Genomic DNA, 18,411 nt, shown 5'->3' with positions numbered 1-18,411 from the left:
AACTATAAAAAAACATCATATAATGTATACCATTCTCATTCCTCATTTAAAATCTATCATACCACGTATCTATCTATCTATTCCCATCTACTCTATTTCATAGTAACCAATTCCTCAGCACTAGTAGGATGAATAGCCACACAACTATCGAAATCCTTCTTTGTAGCACCCATCTTAACAGCCACTCCAAAACCTTGTAACATCTCACCACTACCCAATCCCAAAATATGAAGACCAATAACCTTTTCCTCCGGTCCTAGACACACCAATTTATACTTTGTAGGTCCCTTATCTTCAGGTTCCATCATGGTATAATATAATGCGGTAAAACTAGTATTGTAACATTTAATATTTTCTTTTCCGTAACGTTCGATAGCTTCCAGTTCGATGAGACCAATAGAACCAACTTCTGGATGAGAAAAGACAACCGAAGAGAACATTATCGTAATCGAGTTTTGAATCTTTGAATTGAGGACCTCCAAATAAACGATCGGCGAGTTTACGGCCAGCGGCAATGGCTACCGGGGTTAATTCGATTTTGCCAATGACATCACCTAATGAGTAGATGCTGTCGACATTGGTGTTTTGATATTCGTCGGCAATGATTTGACCTCTTTCATTTTGTTTGACACCTGCTTTGTCCAATCCTAAACCATCTACCTCGGGGGATCGTCCAATAGCCCAGATTAAATCATCTACATCCTCAAGAGTACTCTTTCCATTCGAGTCCTCGTAGTGAATGGTAAGTTTACCCGTCTTTTCATCTTTTTCAATCTTAGTCTGAACAGAGTTCTTGTGCAACTTAACACCCAAACGTTCATATTCATTTGTGACAGTTTCTTGAACCATAGGATCAAAGCTTCGAAGGAACTTATCATGACGGATGAATGCAATGAGTTTCCGTTCCGAGAGCATTAAACATGCCTGCAAATTCCGGTGCAAGATATCCAGCACCAATCAAAGCAACTTTCTTAGGTTGTCTCTCAATATCGAAAAATCCGTCACTGTCTACTCCGTACTCTGCACCTGGGATACCCTGAGGAACAGTAGGGCGACCACCAACTGCCAAAAGAATCTTCTTAGCTCTGATTGTTTGTTTGGTACCATCGTCTAATGTAACTTCTGCTTCATTCTTTCCAGTCAAAGATGCCCAGCCGTGAATATATTCGACTTTATCGTTACCGAGATTTCTCTCGTAAATGCCGTTTAATCTCTTGATGAATGCATCTCTCTTGTTCTTGAAATATGACCAGTTGAATGGTGCTGTAGTTTCGACGGAGAAGCCGTAAGCTTTTGAATCGTGGATAGCTTCTGCGATTGCTGCTGCATTGAATGTAACTTTCTTTGGTACACAGCTATTATATCGTAAGTAGATGTCGTTTAGAAGAGAGTGAAGAACAAGAAACTCACCCAACATTAACACAAGTACCACCAAGTCTCTTAGCCTCTACGGCAATAGTCTTAACACCATAAACACCACTTGCTTTTCTAGCTGTAGCCAAACCGCCACTTCCACCACCAATGACCAAAAAGTCACACTCCTTAGTTATAGGGGCCATATTGAAAGGTGTAATAGAGAATTGACGAGAAAGAGAAGAAAGTCTATGATTTGCCGTCTTTGAAGATACTCGGGCAAGAAAAGTAAATCTTTTGCATGAGAGCAGTAGTAGGATTCTTTTGTAGGAAAGAGGAAGGAGGGGGTGGGATTTCTATAGCTTTTGGCGGGGGGCCTTGTTTACCAGGGGTTCAGGTGCGATTTGTGTTTGGTGCGTTGTGTGACGTCTTGTGGGATGGGATGAACGGGAGTGAAGTAGTTGAAAGGAGTGAGGGAAGGGATTACCAATTGTGTGTACTCGAGTACAGATTGGATTACACTATAATGAGGTCTAGACTTTGTTGTACTCGGTATTTGTTATTTTTAATGAAAGAGTTTTTGTTGGCTGGTTGGAGGTAATTGGAAGTTGTTATTTTTTGACTTGATGTTGTGATTTGCTGATTTCTCAGCAAAAATCTCGGCTCTTCTATTTTATGATTATCAAAGTAGACCTCTCTGGCCAAATATTGTAATGTGATGCTTTTGAATACGCAGCATAGAGTATTTGGAATTCTGGATATTGATAAGAGTTGTATCTAGTATTTACTGAGCTGTCTCATGACCAAGAAGTATTTATTGTAAGTATTATTGTGGTCATATATTATAAATATTCTAGAGATCTTATATCACAAGTTAAGATACAGATATCATTCTTCTCGTATTTTGGAAAGATCTACCAGAGTAGAAGCATCTATTGATAATATTTGACTTCATTCATCACCAGACCTGATTGAAGTTGTACAATCTCTTCTCTATCACCAACAGTTGCTCCTCCCAATATCACAAGTATCTGTTGACATGAAGACCCGAGTAACCTTATCCATACCAGTCCCTACTATGCAATTCACTGAACTCCTTCTGGACATCGACCCATCCGCTTATTAAGAATTTAATAATCCTTATCAATCTTATCACAATCAATCAAGCTAAGTCCCGCAAGGCTACAGTATCAAAGTCCCCAAAAACCAACCTAACACAAGCGCAGCCTCACAAAACACATGACCAAAAGCACCAAAAAAGCGTCTTCTCCAACCTCACTCCATGAAAAAGGGGAAAAACCGAAGGTATCACTTTTGACCCCAAGAAATCTGAGCTTATACACTTCTATAAAGGACACCGAACACTAACGGATACCCCTGCAATACACACCGGATCTATGAATGTAGAGGTCAAACCTGGACCGCTCAGATGGCTCGGAGTCCACTTCGATAGGAAACTATGCTTCAAACCACATGTCCAGATCCTCGCAGCCAAAGCCCTCAAGGGAGCTAATGCATTGAGATCCCTCAATAATATACATCGAGGGATACCCCCATATCTCACCAGGAGAGTGGCTGAAGCCTGCATACTCAAACAGTGCTATTTCGCCTCGGAAACTTGGTGGCCGGGCCGAACCAGATCAAAGAAGAATGCTCTAAACAAACCGATCTCGATCTCGAATATAATGGATAGCCATATAAACCTGCTCAATAAAGTGGTAATTACCTGCACAAGAGCAATCCTCCCAGTATACAAAACCACAAACATAGCAGTACTCTACGAAGAAGCCAAACTCAGACCATCCGAGATCGAGCTAAACCAGATCTCATAATCATATGCAGCACGAACCACCAGATTAGACCCCCACCACCCTCTCAGAATCAGAGCAGAGAATATAACCAAAGCCAAAGAACAGAATCGCATCCCAGACACAAGATTCGCAAGGCTCATCACAGCATTACCGGAGACTGAACACATAAACCCCTTGGCCTTCCCCCCCTGGGAAATCAGAGAGTCGAGGGCAGAGGCCGAGGCCCGTATCAACGGTCCGATGGGCAGAACGAAGGCATAAGCAGCCGAAGACTTCAAAGCCTTCCACGCTAAGATCCCAAGAAGCGATATACAAATCTTCTTAGATGGCTCAAAAAGTGAAAGCAAGGATGGCGCAACTGGGGGCGGATTCGTAATCTCACAATTCGATATTCAGATAGCATACCATTCTTTCTCATTAGGCACAAATGCAGAAGTGTTCGATGCAGAAGCCACAGCCGCAGTAGCAGGGGCAGCAAAAGCCCTCACTCTAGCATCAACCAAACTGGCCACAGATCTCTGGATCTTCTTAGACAACCACGAGGCTGCTCTCCGATTAGGATCCCACTTCAATAGTTCCTCACAGAGAGTCTTTGAAGACTTTCTGAAGCTCACACAAGCTTGGGCTGTTAGACCAAGGCTCCCACACACCTCCCCCGGGAAAATCCGCGTCCGATGGGTCCTAGGGCACCTGGATATCCCTGGCAACGAAATAGCTGACAAAGCTGCTAAGGAAGGAACAAAACTCCCCTTTCCCCTCAATCCGATCTGTACGCTAGCATCCCTAAAAAGAATGATCAGAACAAAGGCCAACAAAGCAGACGAACAATTATGGAATACAGTCAGGCCACAATACTACAAAGATCTCCAATTCAATCACACTTCTAATACAGACACCCTCTCTCTGAAGAAAGCCACACTCCACCATATTCTCGTTATCAGATCACAGTATAGCGACTTCGCAGCATACCATGAACGCTTCAATCACATTACAGCCTATGTCCATTGCTCGTACAGTAAAAGAAAAACTCCATTACACTTTTTCTTTTGCAAAAAAGGAAAAGCCTTCAAAGCGCTCACAAAGAGCCCCCCCTCCGAAGCTATCCCCTGGCTTCTAAGCAATCCCACCGGTATAGCCAAACTAGCCAAATGGCTAGAATACACCAAATTCTACACAAAAATCTGCCCGTGGCACACAGGTGCAAGATAAAAAAAAAATAAAAATAAAAGAACTTTCTTTCTTTCATTGGATTCAAACGGAGTTAATAGGTCTCTAAGGGTGCTTTTCCTCCCTCTTCTTTCCTCTCTTTCATCTTTCCCTTTTCTTTCATTAAAAAAAAAAAAAAAAAAAACAACAAGTATGCATACGAACAATCTAAACAAGTACGAGGAGACAGGGAGAGAGATCAAGAGGTAGTGATCTAGTGGACGAGGATGACCACAATTACAACCCCAAAAGGCCTACCGGCCCAAACCCCCCCTGCGAAGGCAATCATGTAAACCCTGCCCTAGCCCCCTTTAAATTGTATAAAAATACTCCCCCTAGCTAGCTAGTAAACCACTCAGAGGCTTCTCCTCTGAGCGTCATTTGTCCAAAACTGGAATAGATGGCTAAGGTTATCACGCGCCAAGGCGCGTGGGCCTACGGCCTATGACGATAAACACAATCAATCAATCAATCACTCCATGAAAAATCTCTGCAAGGCGTAAGAACCATACATATCCTCAATTTACACACCAACCAAGCACCTAACGACAAAATGATTATCATACGCTGTACTCGTGAGACTCAGCGCTTTCTAAACATGTCGGAAAATTTGAGTTAGCCAAAAATGTATTTTTTGTTGCATACTGCATAGATATGCAACAAAAGATTTTGCATTATTTTAAGCACAAGGCTAGTATTCTCCCGAGGCTATCCCGACAGCCTCGTCCGAAAAAGAAAAAGATAAGTAAACAAATTCTACGAAAATATCTAGAATACCCTTTTTCCTCAGGATGAAAGAAATATTTCTCTTCCAAATTCTTCGGGATAGTTTTGGAGGATTCTTCACGGTTCTAGATTCCAAATTCGCAAAGAAGTTATACTTTCTACAGTAGTTGCAAAGATTAATTGAGCCTTCACTCCAGTCAATTGTTCAACTCAAACCAAAATTTTGGATCCTTCCTAGGTTCCTCTCGCATCAATCAACAAAACACTCACGTACACAAACGATCATGAATGGCAATCACGATCCCCAGTACCCTCAAAGCCGTAGCACTCAAACAAATCGCTTTCAAATGCGGCATCTCAATCTCCGGCACCAAACCCGTCCTCACGCAACGAATACAAGATGAGCTCCCAAAAATCACCCTCCCGGGCGCGGACCCATCATCCGCCACCTCCAAACCCTTGCGCATTCTAAGCATTGACATGGGAATCCGCAATTTCTCCTACTGTCTCCTCGAAATACCTCTCCCCTCCAAATCTCCCAAGAACAAACGAAAATCAACCCCTCCAATTCCCATCCTTCAATCCTGGCAAAAACTCTCGCTTCTTCCTCAAGCCCCTCCAAATACAAATCCTGCTACCAACGAAAAACCTCGCAATGAATTTACACCCGCTATTCTCAGCACGGCAGCATATACATTGCTTCGCCACACACTTCTTCCTCTCTCTCCAACACACATCTTAATTGAGCGACAGCGCTTTCGAACCCATGGAGCGAAACAAATCCTCGAGTGGACAATCAGAGTCAACATGTTAGAAAGTATGTTATGGGCGACACTCAAAACATTATCCGAGGAAAAAGTATGGGAAGGAGAAGTAATTGAGATTGCGCCGAGGAAAGTAGGTACATTCTGGGTAGAGGAAAGCGGATTACTAGACGGAGAGGAAGGAGAAGAATTCAGAATAGTCCGAAACACGAAAGAAGTGTACGCGAGGAGTAAAGGGGCAAAGATAGATTTAGTAAGAAGATGGTTGGAAGGCGGGGAAAAACGAAAGGCTCAAAAACATAACGAGATGGTCATTATAGGAAGCCAACAGGTTCAAGACATAAAGGAGAGATATACAGAAAAATGGGATCGCAAAGCCGGGAGAGCAAACGGAAATAAACCCAAGAGCAAATCATCCCATCGTTCAGCATCAGCCGTAGCGCAAAAGAAAAAAGAAAAAGAAAAAAAAGAGGAGATGGGTAAACTAGACGATTTAGCAGATTCTCTTCTACAAGGAATGGCATGGCTTAAATGGCAAGAAAATAGAAAGCGCGCGTTGGAAGAAGGTGTAGAGATTCTACTAGATTACTAAAAGTACTAGGTGAACGAATGAGAACACTCTCTTTATTGAGTATACTCTTCTTATTAAGGTTATATACCCCGGGTTTATTATTGTCAGATTATTAGATATTAGATACCATTCGCATTCACATTCACATTTAACTCGTGTATACGAGTAATACACACCAGATTCTAAAATCTACTCATCTGCCATCTACCCATCACCCATCTAGCCTAAGATTACTTAAGTATCCCAACTTCTCAACCTCAACCACAGCATGCTTAAAAACACATATTAAACACCATACCATACCATACCATATATGAATGAAAACACAGATACACACATATGCTATCCTTAAGCTAAACTTCAAAAAATACTCCTAAACGCCATCTCACCTGCTTGCTAATGCTTAATTTTCCCTCATGTCCTGTTTAACCTAACCTAAACTAATCCAAACGCCATACCAATTTCCACACAGGCAAGCCAATAACACAAATCTAATTCCTCAACCATAAAATTATACTCTACCCTAAAACCTAACCACTACCAACCATCTCCCCAATCAGCATCCTCATCTGTAGCTTTAGGCGCGGTATCAATTTTCTTAGGCACCGGTTTTGCTGCTATAGTTGATGATTTTTTCGTTGCCAGCGAACTAGAACTAGTCGTATTAGATCTTCCCGAAGAAGAAATAGGTCTCCCATTAGTAATTTTCGACGCTGGTTTTGCCAAGCCCTTAGGTAAAGATTTCTGAGCTGGTTTCTTTTGTTGAGCTGCTAGCCAGCCTGCGAAATCTGGTTCGCCGTTATCGTCAAAGGGGTTTGCGACGGTAGATTGTTTTGTAGTGGGTTTGGGGGTAGATTCACTAGGTGCGTCGAAGAAGGATTCTTCTTCCATGTCTCCCCATGCTTCCATATCATCTTCTCCTGCGTTTGCATCTTCGAAATAGGATTGACTAGCAGATGAGATATTTGTTGAAGCGACAGCTGGTGAAGTTACTGCTTGTCGATGTAATGCTGATGCAGATTGAGTGGAAGGGCGAGGTTCATTTTCTTGTCGTGCTGAGCTAGGCTGTGCATCTGGGGTTACGACAGCACTTGATGGCTGGATTTCGCCAGTAGCTGCGGCTATTTTATTGGTAAATGAAGAAATAGCCCAGCCTGTCCATGACGAACCAGCATCACTAGGTTGCGGCGTACTCATTCGAGGCGTAGATGAAGAAGCAGCTTCACCTGTGGTAGGCGGTGGTAAAGCAGTATCAGGCATTGAGGCAGCGGACTTGCGAATGCGTTGCAGATAAACATCCATGGTTTTATTTGTTTGTTCTCGAATGAGCTTCTCCTTGTCGATTAGACAAGGACATAAAGCTGGTAATATTCGATTAGCGCAGTCATCATCGTTGAATGAGTCGGCTGTGACAGATAATGCTAGCAAAGCTGCATTTCTAGCATGAACGAATGGATCACGGAGTGAGCGTGTGAAGGCGGCTATCAACACCTTAGATCTCGTGCTAACCCCTAGATTCTTGGCTATCTTTCCTAGACAGATCGTTGTGTTCGTTCTAATACCAGGTTGTTCATCATTGGAAGTTTTGGCTAAATATTTCAATAGTTCCCCATTGATAGTTCGGTCTGACAGTTTTCCAATAATTGTCAAGACTGCTTTGACTGTTTGTTCTCGTACTACTGGTGCAAGATCCGTAAAACCAGTGACCTACTACAATCAGCATATGTCTGAAATTAAAGATCAATCATTCTTACCATCTGAGGAAATATTTTATCATTCACCACTTTTTGTGGTAGTCGGTCAATCATAAGAGGAAGATTATCCAAAAGACAAACTCTAATAGCTCTGTCAGGACTACTAAATAGTCGCACCACAACAGGTGTGACCTTTGCTTCAAAATCATCATCTGTGAGCTTCGTGCTAATTTTCATAACAACAGTAAAGACTTTTGGTCCACCACCTCCAAATTCAACAGATTTTAGTAACTCAGGTAGAATCTTCATCTTGAAATAATCTTCTGGAAAGTCATTTGATAGCTCATCAAGATCACTTCATAGGTCAGCTTATTTATTGTAGATTTTTAGTAGGGAAATTACCTCAGGAACTCTTCTCGTTCAGTTTCCGTTTTCATCCCAAGATTATCTACCCCTTCAGTAAGCTTGATTAGAGGAGTCTCGAAGAATCCTCCACTTCTACGACCTTGCTCAAGGAAATGGCCAACACTAAGCCGAGCTTTGGGATTACTATTAATCAAACGTCGATAACTTGATTGCATGGATGGAGGTATATTCTTCGTCTGACCGGCTTGATCGCTTCCCGTGAAGTCTCCATTGAAGACTTCAAAAATCAATGTTCCATAATTATAAGAATCGGTCGCATAGATAGGGTGCTTCTTGATGGAATCCCAGCCAGAATTTGCCAATTCTGGAGGACTATATCGTCCGGAATCTGGTACAAGACTGCCATAGTTCTGCAAGATTTAGCTTTGGTTTTTTGTTTACCAGGAACAATCATTGCTCACGTATATGATCGCTTCAGTATCATTCATATTGCTTAATACTTCAAAGCCTCCAACTCTCCATTCTCCACTTTCACTTGTATAAATTGATCCTACTCGTAGCATTCCGTGAACGGATGAGGCTTCATCATTAATAAATTTGATTGTTTGCTATGTAACTCATTAGACTTGGTATCTGGAAATTAATATTCGCCAACTTACTGCTATGCTAAATAATCCCCATTTCAGAGTCTCCGGGCTCATGCTCTTTCTCTTGATATGCCATCTTAACGGAACCACTCTCTCAGTAGCAATATAAATATATGTATCCGTCTAACCCAGCACCAAAGGTCAGAAATTGCACACATAATTCGAGCTTCAGTAATTCATACCTCAACTGTATCCAGCACTTTGATTACCCCAGGATGTCGCAATGTTCGAAGCTTCTTAACAGCATTTTTGGCTAGAGGTAATCGAGATTTATTCGCGGGAACATCGAAGGAGAATATACTACAATTGGAACCGTCTTCCTAAAATGTCATTAGTTAGCTATTCTTTACCAAAATCATCTCCTCACCTACTCTTTTGGTGCCATTGTATAACTTCCATATGGACTGTTCTATATCAACTTGATCCCCGAATGTATAGGGAAATGGAGGACCCTTCGATATCGCAGAAGCGACTGCAGATTTTAAGAAATCCATGAATACCAAGCAATAAAACGGATGGTAAGAATACAATACTTTCGTAGTATTTACTTACTATTTGCGATAGAAGTAGACAGCTTTTGCCTATGAATTCAATGATTGACCCTCACCATACCCAGTCTTAGCTATGCTAAGGCGGTGTGGACTGGCATGATCAGCGGCCGCAAAAGCCTGTTCTGCCGTGCTTTCACTCCCTTAGTGGGTTGTGAGCTTCTTTTCCTGACATTAATCTTTTTATATAAAGTTTCTATAAAGATGTACAAAATATATGGCAAGAGGAGAAGTCGCTGTATTTTTATACTATATTCTCCAAAGGCCGCCATTTTTGCAATAATGAGCCTACTGGACAAATGCTATATGCTCGAGAATATTTTTACCTGACCCGAGTGCTACTGGCATGGTGTTTTGAATAAGGGGGAGGGGTAAGGAGATGCAATCAAATGTTTTCTTTTTCATTGCCTTTATTACTTTACGACTCGCGCTTTTCTGCATCAATATCTCCATCTTACCCTTGATCTCCTCATCCATTGCTTCACAGTGTGTCTTAATCCTTGCTATTTACTTTTCTCCTCATCGTCCTCTACGATTACTTGCTGGCTCATCTCTTGATTTCCTCCTGATTCACCCGATTCGCTTTCTTCTGCGTCTGCATTGGTCAATTCCCTTTCATCTTCACTATCATCTGTATTATATTCTGAGCTTATGTAACAAGCCATTTCGATCCTACACATGATGCCATCAGCCTTGAAGCAAGATGCACGAGAGATAAAACAAGACACAAACTCACCACTCATCTGCGGTCAAAGGATAAAAGCTCCCGATAAGCATTTCGAATGTCACAAGTCGAACATTCGACTTCGACTAGACCAGTTATTCTCTTTCGGTTAAGCTCATGAGTACTGGCCATTTCTCCGAAACGCTGCTCAGCAATATAAATTTTAGTCGTTCTAGTGGCTCCCACAAGACCTCGAAATTGTGCTTGCCAAATTTAAACAGGCGGTTTTCGTATGCTTCAGAAAAATAATGCCACAGTCAGCATCGACAAAAAACCCTTTAAACAAAGCTGGTTGGATATTCGGGCAATCAGGAATCATGATGGATCACTGACGTACAGAGACCTCCAAACGTGAGATCAATGGTGTTGGTGCGTGTTGAAATAGCCTTAATGCCTCTAGGGCTAGAGTATTCCTGATGACCATCAAACGCGACACATGCGCAGTCCATATCAAAGCCAGCTATAAGCACAGTGATCGATTGGTATAATCATAGGATAATTTGTTCAGCTGTGATAATGAAGTCAATGAGATTGCAATAGGTTCTATCGGCGGTTACAATAGAATTCAAGATTGTTCACTCTGCGCCTTTATTTCGATAGCCATTTTTCTCGCTTGTGGGCAGTGGATCTAGTGGTGTTGTCCACCATGAGCCGCCCAACACGGCTAATGGTTATTCATGCAGAGTCGAAGCACTCTCGTGCTTAAAGTGAATGACCGAATGAAGTACCTGCACCACTGAATCTCTCAGCAGTTGACCATGAGCCCCCGAGCCATCAAGACACTAGAAATTGATCATTTCGAAAACAGTTTCATATTTGCCGAGATCGAACCATTGCCTGATGACATTGATGTTATCCAGTGGTGTACTGTTCTAAAGTCATTGAATACTCCCTCTTGCAGAAATGGCTTTTCAATTGAGAAAATCACCACGACTCAGAGGCCTTACTACAAAGTCGGGACCAAATCCACCCTGTCAAATAGAAAATGCCATTTCGGCTGGTTGATTTTGGTCCAGGAATGAATGAACCTCCAATAAAGAAAGCAAACAAGGCCCGATTCTTGCCACAACTCAACGCCACGTGGATAGCCTCTGCCGCCCGGATGCTCCATCTTCACTCAGCAGGGAAAATCTCGACATGAAATAGTTTTTCCCCCACAATTTGCGATGCAATGCGGCTAGCCTGAAGGATCGGTATTTGATATCTTTGGGTTGAAACACTGTGCATAGTTCAAGATGACCAGTAAGAAAGATTATGTCAGATCAATTTAGCGGCAACATCTACAATAACTCTACATTGACTATAGCTGCTGCTGCGGGAGTAATCCGCTCCAGGGACCACATGAAATTAGTTCCCATGCTGGGTGCCGTATTGGAAAATACTGTATCGGGGACCCAGATCAAAGCATATTCTTGGCGCTTTCTCTTTTCTAACATCTCTATGCCAGTAAGTGCGAAAGAGCAAATGGTACACTCGCGGCAGGACATATCAAGAACAGTGTTTGTCACAACGTTGTATATACTTCTCAGACCGACGAAATTTTATTCCAATGCGCTTGCAATGCGCCGATTCCGGTGGAAGGGAGAGTATGTTTATGGCAAAAAACTACTACCATCTCAGGATCTTCAAATCTGGAACCGGGCCTCCCTGGTGGAGTAGGAGGCTCAGGAAGAACCGGCTTCTACCCCGCTTGCGAAGCAGGGTCGCTTCGGTGTTACGTGATGAGGATCTGGGACTTGTTATTCTTCTTTGACAATCGTTGATGATTTCCATCCCACGTTATCAGGTTATACTCTTTATTTCTCTAGTTATGTAATATTTATTTTTGCAAATTTTAAAACATTGATATCTTTTTATTTCACGGTCCCATATTCACACGGTTAGACCAAAATAGTCAACTATCGGAATTCGTGAACTTGAAGGAATCTGATAGTGTCAGATGAGTGTAATGTGGAATGAGATAATTGAGAGGACCAACTCATGTTAGGTAAAAGATTTGGATGATAATGACATTAAATGAGAGTTCTCAACTAAATTGAATTTTAAATGAAAATCATATCAGATTGTTAAAAGTACCTAGTAATGGTAGATGAAGATATAAGTCTAGTACCCTGCTTTCCGGCCACCTCTAATTCCGGCCATCTTTTTACACCAAAAATTATAATTTTCACTTATTAATAACTTTCCAATTAATATATATAATTCAATAAAATTGAAACGATGAGTTCATTATATAATTAAAAATATATTCTGAAAATTTCAGATTTTTCGCGATTTTATTGATTGAGATATTAAAGATTGAAATCTCAATTTTCAATTTGCATAGGATTTACTGTCACGATTCACCGTCACGTGGGACAAGTAGGGATCACGTGATGGTGCCTCCAGGAGCATAGGCTCCTCCAGGCTCCTGGAAAGGACCAGTATATAAACATTCATTATTCTCATAGTATAGGAGCTTCGTGCTCAACTTAGTTATCAATTAGTTACCTACATTCTACTTGATCTAGTAACGACTTCACTTCCAAGTGAATACCAGTGATATAGCCTTAATCCACAACTACCAACCAGACGAACCTCAGGCAGCCGCTGCCTCCAGTACAGTATCGTTACAGGTGGCCGGAAAGTAGGGTACTAGACTTATTAGATTAAATAGAAATGAGATTAGATGGAAATGAGATTATGATGGAAACGAGATTAAGCGAAAATGAATGAGATTAGATTAGATTGATGATCCAGGTCTGTGCTGTTCCGAGCTGGGGTCTGTAAAAACAAGCTTGCCTATATTTATTTTTGTTGGAAGTAAAGCAAGTATATGATGTCATTAGGTGGTAGAATCACTATAGACGAACTATGTAAAGCTGTGGAATAGACATTAGCGTATTCGCTAATGCCACCTCCATTTAACAACCAGCAAACAATATTTTCCACTCATTATACCCTCCTACGAAGGTAATAATTGCGTTTAATCGTCATCATATTCATCCACATCGTGAGACTTTTGATTTAAATCATCGCCTCTCCATCCATCATCCTAATCCTAAGAATTTTCTGCTTGGATCACTTTCATAACAAGTAGTTAGGATTAGATCATCTAATAATACAATGAAGTCAAGCATACCAATATCACCCAGCTCCTGCCACTTCTGAAGAATCTGAGCATTGTCCAGTTTCGCGAGAATTTGAACAGTGGCTGCCTCTTCTTTGGTAATGAGTGATAGAATCGATGTTAGGTCTAGGGTGATGTTATCCCATCGGCCTGAGGGTGCATTAGTATTGTGTTGTACGGAGTAGCGTGTACATGTGCAAACTTACTGAGTTCCTCTTGCATTTCAGTGATTGCAGGACCAATCTCATTGACCACTGCTTGAGAATTCTCAGTTATCACAGATGCTACAGGCTGGTATTTTGAAAATAAATATTAGCATGTTGAATATTAAGTAGTAAACAAACCAACATTCATTCACCAGTCCTCCTAAGCATCCAATTTCAGTCTTCTACATTAGCACTGAAGATCACGTACCGCATACATCAATTTCACCAGCGCATACTTCTCCGCAAACCCAGTAATATTAATAGTATTTGGATTACTGATCTTCTTCTGCTCATCAGCTGTAAACACACAGAATACATTCAGGTCAGCAACACTCTTGTTGATATTATCTATGCACGCAGGAAGACTCCTACTGATCCCCTGGAGTGAGTCCACGAGATAGTTTGCATTTTCTTTCATGCGGCTGCTGAGATCGACGCGTACGTCTACAATGGTGCGCAAGTTTTCGAGGTCAGCGGTGCTGTGCGTGTTGGTTGCGAGTATTGAGGCGCGGAGGGTGCCTAGGATATTAAGGACTTGTTCTGTGGGGAAAGGTGAAAGGGGTTAGTAGAGCTTGAAACTGGAGGTATAGTGGTACAAGGAGCTACTAGTGAATGAATTCATGAAGGAAGTGTACCATAGTGATCGTGTGCCTCAGTCGCGTAATTGTGGAAGAGCTCTCGTAGTCTTGCGTAGGTTGGGAATACATCTTTCTTTACAGAGATGAATATAGTTAGTTCGTGCAAAATAAGCTGCAAGATGGGTATACGGGTGGACTGGTAGATAGGCAGGAATTACCTCAAACTTCAAGCGCAGCTCGATAATCTACTTTGATGATTAACCTCAACGTTCTCCCTTACGTTGCACAGTTCTAGAAAATTGATAATATATAAGTGAGGTGATCTTACAGTTTTGTAATTGGCAAAAAGAGTCGTGGCAGCAGCAGGCGGGTAGTACGTTCTCGTTCCGCGAGGAAAGTACTGACTCCCGCCGCCGAAGGTGATGTAGGAGGTGAAATCCGGTGGGAGGTTGTAAGTGACCTCTTTAAAGCGTAGCATAGCTGTGGTGTCAATTCTCTGGGCCCAGTAACGCTTGGAAGCGTCGAAGAGCCCTACAGGCTGCAAAGTGATGTTACTCATGACGAGTTCGTAGTGTGGTAAGAAACAGAAATGGTGAAGAATGTCGTATGCTGGTTGATATTATCAAGATAGGCCATGCAAATGTTTCGTTTTTAACGTGCTGCTAAAGGAACAATATACAATCGTCGAAGAGTTGTCGCCAGGCTCATGCACCCCCACTGTTCTAAAGTATTTCTTACTCTAACTATGCTGTGTTCCTCGCTGTCTCTCCTATTGAAATCAGCCGATCTCAACCGCCTTCGAATCTTCAGCAAGATCGAGTGACGTTTTCTAATATTGCCCTCTAAATTTCCGAATATACGACTAACGCGGGCGTAGAGTATTCTTCCCTTATAGAGCAGGGGCTGTGGCTGCAAGATATTTTTCTTGGCTACAATAGGGAGCACAGTGGGTTGATCATGAACGAGAGATCCTTTGAGCTACGACATACAGCCATGGCTGCTACCACGGATAGAATCTTTCCGAAGTAATACAGCGTGTTTGCATTGGCAGAAGTCGCCACATTCAGCCTAACCGAAGCATACAGCGTAGATCAACATACTGCAATGCAGAAACTTACGACTTCGTTCGTAGTGTGGTTAGCAAGTCGCAAACTCCACTATCCAAGACTTTTGGCGAATTTAAAATAAGTATTAGATGATCAATGCTGTGCAGGTTTTCAGCTGCGGTGTAGTGCATAAAGAAGGATAAGCAAAATAGATTTATATCCTAAGGTAAAAGTTCTAAATTTACTCACTACACATTGAGTGAAATCTTATCAAAAATAACGATCTCTTATCTTTTTAAACCTCAATTTTATATGTATATGATATTAGAATAATTAAATGAATCTTAGATCTTTGTAAAGATTATTAATCAAACTTTAAAAAAAAAGTATTAATTATTAGATTTCAAGATTTCAATTATTTTATTTTAATATTGAAAAAGTTATTTGATATTTAATTTTATATAAGAAAATGAGATTCTGTTGACCTCCTGGGATCTTGGCAGCATATGCATGTATATTGCATGATGCATATAAGGAGCAAACAAAACTCAACTTTTAATTTATTCTTTCCTTTTTGGTATACTGTTTGTTTGCTTTCAATATTTTGATTTCAAAGCACTTTAATTCCGAAGGCTGATGACCTAACCTCATTCCTTCAATTTTTTTTGAATATATACTCGCAGCTTAACTGCTTAGCTAGAGAATCAATCAATTCAATCTGATGCTCTTTCTAGTCTCAATAAACCCAATAGATTCTGTAGAGATTCTGTAGAGATTTTGTTATGAATTCAAATAATATAAAATAATTAGATTCTAAAACTCTTATCTTATATATAAGAGATCAAAAGTGCAAAGTGCATTATGCATATATGTGAGTTGAGCAAGATAGTGGAACGGGTTTTACAGATTATGCAGGTGGTTTAAAGCAGCTAGTATGTGCAGGCAATGGTATGGCCTAGACGCGGGGTAGACGAGCCGGATAACTATCGTATTAATCACGTCACCCACATTTTAACCTCCACATGAATTGCATCCAGCTGAATCGCAGATTCGGATCGACCCGAGGTGCATCAATTCACGTAAGTCATTAAATTAGATATTGAAGGTGTTCCGATTTTGTCATGGGATTTTCGGCAGGGTAACATCGCTTCAATGCCCAACCACCCCTAAAGCTGCCCAATCACGTGATTTTCCTTTTCCTTTTCAATGAGACGAAAACGGGGGAGTACGGGGCAGCGAGAATATGGGCTGTTGGGTGGCTGCTAGAGAACATTACTTCTAGCTGATTGGTATGTTGCTAGAGCCTTGGTCGGTGAAAAGCTCAATTTCAAGTCATATTCACATGTTTTATTCACTTTGACATCAATTATGTTGGGAAAAGTAAGCCCTTTAAAGACCATTCTCTCGCTTCTCGTTGAATAGGACACAAATTCAATGGTTATGCAATGCTGACAGGATTGAGCAGATATAAAAACGCTACTAATAGTATATAAATCGATTTTGTTTCTAAGAGCTAGCGATTACACATACAAATCAATATATTAAATTAGACAAGGTAGAGAATATCATAACAAACTAATCAATCAGGGTTTTGAGAAATCAACGTAATAGTTAACTAAGTTTGTATATATAAAAATTCCTTCTCCAATGTTGAATGTTTCAGTCGACTAAATTCAATAAGTGAAATGAGCGTATAACTTAGTTAAGCATCGAATAGTGGACCGGGGGCATCTCTGGTCAAATACTTTAAAGTAAATGTGCAAATCCAATTTTTCCTAGCCTAATAAATACTAAAATGTATTTTGTCACTCCAGCGATCAAGCTTTAGCCCCGTTAATTGGCTTTGATGACGGCCGAAAGATTGTCCGCATACGAGTTGAGTGTCATTTGCTCGGGTTCGGTAACATACGCTATGTTAAGATAGTTGTCAACTATGTAGAGGGTGTCCATCGTCAGCCATATGGATATTGATATGGACAGAATAACAATTTCTCCAATACATACCCTTCGTGTAGATGTTGTTCCACTTAGTGATGATACTATTCTGGTTGATTTTCTGTACCACTGCAGATCCAACTGCCGACTTGTCCTGGGTCCAGTCTCTAACAGCCTGGAGATCCAGACCGATGTTGTGCCATACTGACGTCATTCCCTCGATGGCTTGAATTGCGGGGCCGATCTTACTGATCAAGGTTTCTAGATCTGTCTAGACGGCACGAATAGGTAGTCAGTAATGCAGATAGACATGAGAAATAGACGGCGGAAATTGAGAAAAAGATTGCTGAAGGGAACATAGGACTACCTGCCTTTATGAGAGTCAAATCAGCGACCAATATTTTGTCGGCTTTGATTTGGTCGTCTTCATCAGTGAGAAGTCCTTTGAGACCATTGATTGTTGCTTGCATTTCGACGGCTCTAGAACCGTAAACACCCATGATAGTAGCAGCTACAATGGTTCCAATTGGCCAGCTGTGTTATCAAATTAGCCGGTGGTTCACGAAAAGACTAAAGATGCGTTACGGAAACGACAGAGCTTACCACCAAGCATAAGTAACCGCCGTTGCAGCAATAGTAACGTCTGATCTCATTAGTAAATTCTAGATTCTTGATTTTTGGCATTTAAAGAAGATTGGAAAGATTGAATGAACATGTGAATACCTTCGTCGTATTCATCTTGGTCCTTGCTCAGCTCAGCTTTGTTGGCCTTGATTGCTGCCTCGAGCTTCACAATGTCTCCACTATCTCCTGAAAGCGCATCAGTGATAATTTTGTCCTGGCCATCGAGAGCGAGTTTGTCCGCCTGGCATTGCTCTTCAAATGTACGCAAATCGCTCACGGCCTTCTGAGCACTCTGATTCAACGCTTCTATGGCTGCGACCTGCGCATCCACGAGCTCCTTGACTGTTTCACGGGCATCATCGATGGTCGAATTGTCTCTCTGAGCCTCCGGTTTTTTCAATTCGTCACAAAGCGTTTTCCAAGCAGCAATAATGTTGGCGTAGTATGACCCATCTTCTTTGCCGCCTGCTGTCTCTGCATATTCTTTTACAGAATGGCTCAAG

At 41.4% G+C, this 18,411-nt stretch overlaps 9 protein-coding genes across 9 annotated transcripts in view; 2 read left to right on the top strand and 7 right to left on the bottom strand.

Annotated features, from left to right (window-relative positions):
- Nucleotides 1-92: 92 nt before the first annotated feature.
- On the bottom strand, nt 93-1,559 carry SS1G_10724 (hypothetical protein; the record flags this gene model as incomplete). The annotated part of the gene is made up of 4 exons (XM_001588227.1): nt 93-406; nt 504-859; nt 1,020-1,355; nt 1,411-1,559. 4 exons carry the CDS (start codon nt 1,557-1,559, stop codon nt 93-95), a joined length of 1,155 nt encoding a protein of 384 aa, XP_001588277.1.
- Nucleotides 1,560-3,556: 1,997 nt separating this feature from the next.
- On the bottom strand, nt 3,557-4,091 carry SS1G_10723 (hypothetical protein; the record flags this gene model as incomplete). The annotated part of the gene is made up of 2 exons (XM_001588226.1): nt 3,557-3,783; nt 4,004-4,091. The coding sequence occupies 2 exons, from the start codon at nt 4,089-4,091 to the stop codon at nt 3,557-3,559; spliced, it is 315 nt and encodes a 104-aa protein (XP_001588276.1).
- Nucleotides 4,092-5,384: 1,293 nt separating this feature from the next.
- SS1G_10722 (hypothetical protein) lies at nt 5,385-6,452 on the top strand (the record flags this gene model as incomplete). Its single annotated transcript, XM_001588225.1, has 1 exon — nt 5,385-6,452. The coding sequence occupies one exon, from the start codon at nt 5,385-5,387 to the stop codon at nt 6,450-6,452; it is 1,068 nt and encodes a 355-aa protein (XP_001588275.1).
- A 516-nt stretch (nt 6,453-6,968) lies between these two features.
- SS1G_10721 (hypothetical protein) lies at nt 6,969-9,523 on the bottom strand (the record flags this gene model as incomplete). Its single annotated transcript, XM_001588224.1, has 6 exons — nt 6,969-8,138; nt 8,186-8,480; nt 8,528-8,901; nt 9,151-9,261; nt 9,440-9,458; nt 9,510-9,523. The coding sequence occupies 6 exons, from the start codon at nt 9,521-9,523 to the stop codon at nt 6,969-6,971; spliced, it is 1,983 nt and encodes a 660-aa protein (XP_001588274.1).
- A 666-nt stretch (nt 9,524-10,189) lies between these two features.
- On the bottom strand, nt 10,190-10,463 carry SS1G_10720 (predicted protein; the record flags this gene model as incomplete). The annotated part of the gene is made up of 2 exons (XM_001588223.1): nt 10,190-10,358; nt 10,423-10,463. 2 exons carry the CDS (start codon nt 10,461-10,463, stop codon nt 10,190-10,192), a joined length of 210 nt encoding a protein of 69 aa, XP_001588273.1.
- Nucleotides 10,464-11,056: 593 nt separating this feature from the next.
- Nucleotides 11,057-11,432, top strand: SS1G_10719 (predicted protein; the record flags this gene model as incomplete). The annotated part of the gene is made up of 2 exons (XM_001588222.1): nt 11,057-11,080; nt 11,163-11,432. The coding sequence occupies 2 exons, from the start codon at nt 11,057-11,059 to the stop codon at nt 11,430-11,432; spliced, it is 294 nt and encodes a 97-aa protein (XP_001588272.1).
- A 258-nt stretch (nt 11,433-11,690) lies between these two features.
- SS1G_10718 (predicted protein) lies at nt 11,691-11,897 on the bottom strand (the record flags this gene model as incomplete). The annotated part of the gene is made up of 1 exon (XM_001588221.1): nt 11,691-11,897. One exon carries the CDS (start codon nt 11,895-11,897, stop codon nt 11,691-11,693), a length of 207 nt encoding a protein of 68 aa, XP_001588271.1.
- Nucleotides 11,898-13,250: 1,353 nt separating this feature from the next.
- Nucleotides 13,251-14,862, bottom strand: SS1G_10717 (predicted protein; the record flags this gene model as incomplete). The annotated part of the gene is made up of 7 exons (XM_001588220.1): nt 13,251-13,261; nt 13,532-13,669; nt 13,726-13,810; nt 13,934-14,011; nt 14,168-14,265; nt 14,361-14,436; nt 14,632-14,862. The coding sequence occupies 7 exons, from the start codon at nt 14,860-14,862 to the stop codon at nt 13,251-13,253; spliced, it is 717 nt and encodes a 238-aa protein (XP_001588270.1).
- Nucleotides 14,863-17,182: 2,320 nt separating this feature from the next.
- SS1G_10716 (predicted protein) overlaps nt 17,183-18,411 on the bottom strand; it is a gene marked incomplete at both ends in the record, with an annotated part of 1,760 nt that continues 531 nt past the window's right edge. Inside the window, 5 exons of the mRNA XM_001588219.1 lie at nt 17,183-17,259; nt 17,354-17,551; nt 17,652-17,818; nt 17,888-17,927; nt 18,008-18,287. Of these exons, the coding sequence (XP_001588269.1) occupies nt 17,183-17,259; nt 17,354-17,551; nt 17,652-17,818; nt 17,888-17,927; nt 18,008-18,287 (762 nt within the window). The remainder of the gene's footprint in view (nt 17,260-17,353; nt 17,552-17,651; nt 17,819-17,887; nt 17,928-18,007; nt 18,288-18,411) is intronic.

This window comes from Sclerotinia sclerotiorum, genomic scaffold (assembly GCF_000146945.2).
Source record: "Sclerotinia sclerotiorum 1980 UF-70 scaffold_16 genomic scaffold, whole genome shotgun sequence".
Classification (NCBI taxonomy): domain Eukaryota; kingdom Fungi; phylum Ascomycota; class Leotiomycetes; order Helotiales; family Sclerotiniaceae; genus Sclerotinia; species Sclerotinia sclerotiorum.
The sequence above is the reverse complement of the archived record's forward strand: the minus strand, read 5'-3'. Positions and strand labels throughout refer to the sequence as shown.